Source organism: Phragmites australis, chromosome 21 (assembly GCF_958298935.1).
Source record: "Phragmites australis chromosome 21, lpPhrAust1.1, whole genome shotgun sequence".
In the NCBI taxonomy this organism is placed as follows: domain Eukaryota; kingdom Viridiplantae; phylum Streptophyta; class Magnoliopsida; order Poales; family Poaceae; genus Phragmites; species Phragmites australis.
Window position 1 is genome coordinate 19,404,475 of NC_084941.1, and position 5,739 is coordinate 19,410,213.

The window sequence follows — 5,739 nt, forward strand, 5'->3', positions numbered from 1 at the left end:
TATACGAAAGATGGGAGGAGGATGTAACGGAAATTGTAAACTTTATTCATTTATGTAGAATTCATAAAGTACATTTCTCTGATTACGTGTTACTCCACAACGCACATGCTAATATGACTTTATAATATCTGGTGATTGCTTCATCTTGGTTCCCAGGGCTTTGTGACGCATATCCGGTTAATTACGCCCATCTTCGGGCTATCTCCGATTAATCTGTGCTGGTGGTCGCCATATCAAGGTCTTCCCCGAGTCTGTAAGGCTGTAACATGTAACAAAAACAGATCAAAGTGATAGCATTAGAAATAAAAGCAGAAACGACGGGATAACAGTCTAGCATTTCTTTTTTGACTATTTATTTATCTCCTATCATCATCGACCTTGTATCGGGCCTCAGAATAGTGTAAGTAGTTGAGGTGAGTTAGAAGCTCGGCACGACGCGTAGATTCTACCGGTAATGGCAAATTGGCCGCAACGAAGACCCTGGCGCCATGCTTAGCTCACTAACCCCCCTCAGGCCTCGGACTCGTTCTCATCGGCCAACCGAAGGAAATATCATGCCACCAAGGTGAAAACCACAAAGGCAAGGGTGATCATAGTGGGCCACAAAGGCTCTAGCCTCAGGGGCACATATTCATGCATTAAGCGTTATCGGGCAGCCACACAAACGCTATACCACAAAGGTAAGGGTGATCACAATAGGCCACAAAGGCTCCAGCCATAGAGGCATCATATTCTCTGCAATTAGCATTAAGATCAAGTGATCTCAAAAAGGGCTACCAGAAAAAGGGCCCTCTAAATCTGTTTTGAATCTACACTGATATGCTCACCATCGCCCATAGGATAGTCCATCGGCTGCAAGTTAGAGAAAACAGTGGCATGCGCAATCTCTGGCAATAAGCGAGCCATCATCTAGCTTTCATTCTCTGCGACCAGCCATCCTCCATTAATAACATAACAGCAATAGATATGATAACACCAGGCAATACTCAGGATGATAATAGGGGAGATAGATCATTGGCCATCAATAGAGCAAATAGTGATGCATTGCTATGCTTATCCGGTAACAAGTAACAGGATTGAAATCCTCAAGAGGGCATGGAAGGCGGCAAGATCAGACCGAGCCACAACAGCAGCGGGAAAACACTGGCCATGGGGAATAACCTCAGATGGTATGCGCGCACAACCGAGCTCAACAACAGCATGACGGCCGGGATGCATGTCTTCAACAGGACGTCCAGCGCACAGGCTACAACGGTATGCCAGAGCGCAGAGGCTTCAACGGCGATGACCCGAGCACGGACTGCAAGAGCACGCCACCGGAGCTCAGGCATCCACAGTGCCAGTCGGAGCACTGTTGGAGTACTGTTCATGGTCAGGGTACTGTGGTCGGGAGGTCGAGTGTTGTGGTCGAGCACCTGGTCGAACTTCCGTGGTCGGGTGGTCGAGCGTTGTGGTCGAGCCGATCCTCTGCATGTGCAGTCTTGAACCGCATAGCTGCCATCGCCCGCCGGCCTGCATGTGCTCCAACATTACATGTCAGCCGCCGCTTGGATCAAGATGTTGATGCCCGTTCTGCTCTGCTGGTTGACTACATGCGCTGCTAGCTTGTTGCCTGCATGTACCTTGACATAGCAAACCAAATTCTCTCTCTCTTATGTTTATCAATGTAATCTAATTAACCGGCCACGTTAACACTTTAATCCATCATTAGCTCAACAATTGCACTAACAACTCAATTAGCAAGCCAATTACTAATGAAATTAATTAATCAACTGAATTAGGCATGAGTACTTCTTTTATTTGGCAAATGATCCATATAAGAGCCAAATTAAATTATGCATTATCTGGTGAAGACTAATAATGAATTTGACAACCAAATGAAACGAACTAGTAAATAATTAGGCCAATTTATCACTTAACTATCAAACCAAATTAATTAATCATGATGTCTAATAATTCGGCTAATCAAGCACCCAAAAATATAACTATACCTAAATTATTTCAAAATATCAATTTTGGTCATCAACAGACTCCTCAAGATAAAGATCGAACCCATCCCCCGAGTCTACGAAGAATCCGGCGACCCCCATATCCCAACAAACTCTGGATTGATTCAAACCGCAAAGGATCACAATAGAGATAGGTAGGGGCAGCTCCGATTTTCGATGGACATAGGAGCCAGGAGTGAGAGAGGTAGTGGCCTGATTTGGGGGCGGTGCTCTCGGGGAAGAAGAACAGGAGAGGGGGGTGGTTCACTCAGCTAGGATGCGGCACGGTCAAGCAGAGGGTGGGTGGCACGGCTCCATCCGAGTGGTGGCATGGCACAGCCAGAGGGAGAGAGAGGCGGCTCCGCCAAGGTGGCAACGTGCTCGGGAGGATAGGCACGGGAGTGGCTCGGGGAGTAGAAGGAGAAGCACAGGCGCCCCCTCCTTGGGCTGACTCGGGTTGAGGGGAAAGGGGTGGTGGCCTTGGGTGGCTATGGCCCAGTGGTGTAGGCCGGGTGGTTGGGCTGTAGTGTAGAGAGGAGAAAAGGGAGAGAAGAAATGGGCCGACTGTGGCCGTTACCCAATAGAGGCAAGCCGGCCATGGGCCAGGGAGGAGGGTGAAATAGGCCAGGCTGGTCCAACAGGAATAGGGTCGGCTGAGGTTTTCCCTTTCTTATTCTCTCTTTTTTTATTTCCTTTCTTTCATATGAATATATGCTCATATATATATAACAGAAATAATACATATAAAAAATACAAATAAGTATGAGATGTATACTCATGTCAAAATGTGATCATATAAATGCCCCTCACCAAGTTGAGCTCATGCGAGGAAATGAGCGGGCTTGACTTGGTGCCTGCAACTACTGACTATGACCTTGGGAGGGGCTAGCCAATGAAGATCTCATGCGAGAGATTTTATCAACTCTATTACGACCATATAGCAACCATGGCGCCAACCAATACGGTTGAAGGCTTTCACAGCTACATGTGTACCGTAGTGGCATAATTTACTGCTCCTGATAATCCTCAGTTGTGGCGAAACTCAACGCCACTCAAGGTGATTCTTGACTTCACTGTGACCTTGGGAGGTGCTAGCATAGTGTCACCAAAGAAGGGTTCACTCCACTGCGACCTTGGGAGGGGCTAGCCAGTGAAGGTGTATAATGATTATAGACTCCACTGCAACCTTAGGAGATGCTAGCACAGTGTCATTGAAGATTCCACAGATCTATAAACGCAAAACTGGTATTCTTCTTTGCTTCCTTGAAGGTAGATAAAACAAGCTGCAATAGCTAGGAGAACATGGTGAAACAATAATAATGAAGAAATGCACACTAACAGCCTTATTTGATGCATTTTAATGTTGAAATATATGCCTTTCTTGTGTCACCGAGCTATAATGTGACACCAAAATATGGCCACAAGAGACTCTCCTCCGGAGACGACGAAGAGTCACATCAATTGTATTTAATTGTATGGCACTTTAGTGTTCATGTGAATATGATGGTTTGAGCCAATTGGCAAACTTCCAACCAGATTCATTAGGAGAAGTGGCATGTTTTTTCGTCACAGTATCTTCTATCATTATAATAAGTTTCTAATAAGCATATGAATTTTTTCTTTTCTGAAGATGGTGCCTAGAGATAAATAGGAACTGTCGCAAGCCTTTTCTCCTTAACAAGATGAGGAGGAGTGCAGAAGCGAAAGCGAGGTAGCCAAGGCAAAAACCAAATACCCACTGATCACTACATCATAACTCATGTCAATGAGAAAGGTGTGCCTACATTGCCCCTGGATGTATGTGGTATTCGATTAGTAGAGACGGTTCCAGTATGGAACCATCTATGTATTCGATTACTACAAATGGTACCAGCCTGGAATCGTTTGAACTAATTATTTATACAGATGGCTCAAAAACCCTCTATATAAATACGATTTGTACGGACACTTTAGTATAGACAGTTCAAAAAAGTGTCTTACACGTGTTTTTGAACCATGTATGCAGATGTTTCTATAGTAGTGAATACACCCTCCTAGCTATTACAGTGCTAACAATGGGTGACATTGCCATGGCGCAAGCAGACAGGGCCGCCCCGTCCCCTCCACGGAGAAGGACCTGGCCACAGAGGTGAACCTGTGGATGCTGTACGAGAAGTGACGCGGTGTGCACTGTCCTGGGACCTCAAGGAGAAGAAGGCCAAGTTTGAGGTGTTCAAGAAGAACACCATGTATGTGCACAAGTTCAACACGCGCAAGGACAAGCCGTACAAGCTTGGCCTCAACAGGTTCGACAAGTTCAAGAAGAAGTACACCGGCGCCAAACCCATTGATTGCGATGCCACCAAGCACAAGATGGCCACCGCCGCCTCCACCAAGGTCGCCGACGGTGACATGCCAGCCTCGTTCGACTAGAGAGACTACGGAGCCATACGTTACCCCTATCAAGAACCCAAGGCAATGTGATAGGCACATAGTAATAGTATGCATTTGAACTTATTACTCTTTATGTTTGGTAATATTTTTCTATGGTCTCAGCAGTATCCATTTTATAATGTTTATCCATATGATGATTGCTTTCTTATTGTCAAGGGACCTAAAGTGTGGCTTTTGGATGGGGAAACCAATGGATGCAAAGAACTTAAGGTAGGTTTGTCCATGGGTTGACACCTAATTGTGAGTTGATTTATTACTTTTTTAATCGATTTTGGGTTTCCTATGCAATGGTGGGTGTGGACAAATAGAGGAAGTAGTTACTACCATCCATCATTAATTAAAAATCAGTTAAGAAAGCAACTGCCACGCATTAATATTGTGCAGGGAGTTGCTGGGCCTTCTCGGGCACAGAGTCCGTGGAGAGCAACGCCATCGTGACCGGGAGCCTCTTGTCGCTGTCCGAGCAGCAGATACTCTACTGCTCCGGCGCCGGCAACTGTGAATATGGCGGTCAGTCCTGCGTGTTCGAGCACGCCATGCAGACCGGCATTGCCTTGGACTGCAACTACCCACCCTACGAAGCCATGGACGACCAGTGCAGGATCGACTACGTACGCTTGAATGAATTCTATTTAATCAATCAACTCTTATGTACGATTACTCATCACCAAATAAACTAACCATGCAACATGAAAACTCTAGCTCTATGGATGCAGAATTGCAGAGCAAGACCCGATGGTGAAGATCGATGAGTCCGAGGAGATGCCGGCGTACAAGGAGAAGGCGCTCAAGTACAGGGTGTACCTTCAGCCTATGTCCGTCCACATCGAGGCGAGCTACGACCGGACGCTGTACCAGGAGGGGGTCTTCGCCGGCGCTGCGGTACGTATCTGGGCCACGCGGTGGTGGCGGTCGGCTACGGCGTGACGCAGGACGGCCTGCTCTACTGGATCGTCAAAACTCGTGGGGCGACTCCTGCGGTGAGGGTGGCTACGTACATCCAGACAGGCCCGTCCCTGGGGCAGGGAAGCAGGGGCGACCGCCCTGGCCCCTCGGAATCCAGGGCCCTAGTCCATGTACATATACTATAAGTTTTGTATATAAAAAGCCTGTATTTGAGCCATCTGCAAGTCTAGGAAGCTCAACTTCGTAATTTTGGAAACTCAGACCATCATTAGTCCACATCATCAACTTGGATTATAGGGGCTTATGTCATATTAACTCGCGTTCCTTTCTCTTATTCCACAAGTAATCATGAAGTGTCGCATCAGAGCCTAGCTCTTCTTCTCATGGAACAATGTACCCGCCACTCCTCTGG

General features: G+C 46.8%; 1 protein-coding gene across 1 annotated transcript; it reads left to right on the forward strand.

Annotated features, from left to right (window-relative positions):
• The first annotated feature begins 1,095 nt into the window (after positions 1 to 1,095).
• Positions 1,096 to 5,348, forward strand: LOC133903205 (thiol protease SEN102-like). The gene is made up of 4 exons (XM_062344525.1): positions 1,096 to 1,254; positions 4,071 to 4,374; positions 4,806 to 5,032; positions 5,124 to 5,348. The coding sequence occupies exons 1-4, from the start codon at positions 1,096 to 1,098 to the stop codon at positions 5,346 to 5,348; spliced, it is 915 nt and encodes a 304-aa protein (XP_062200509.1).
• Positions 5,349 to 5,739: the final 391 nt, after the last annotated feature.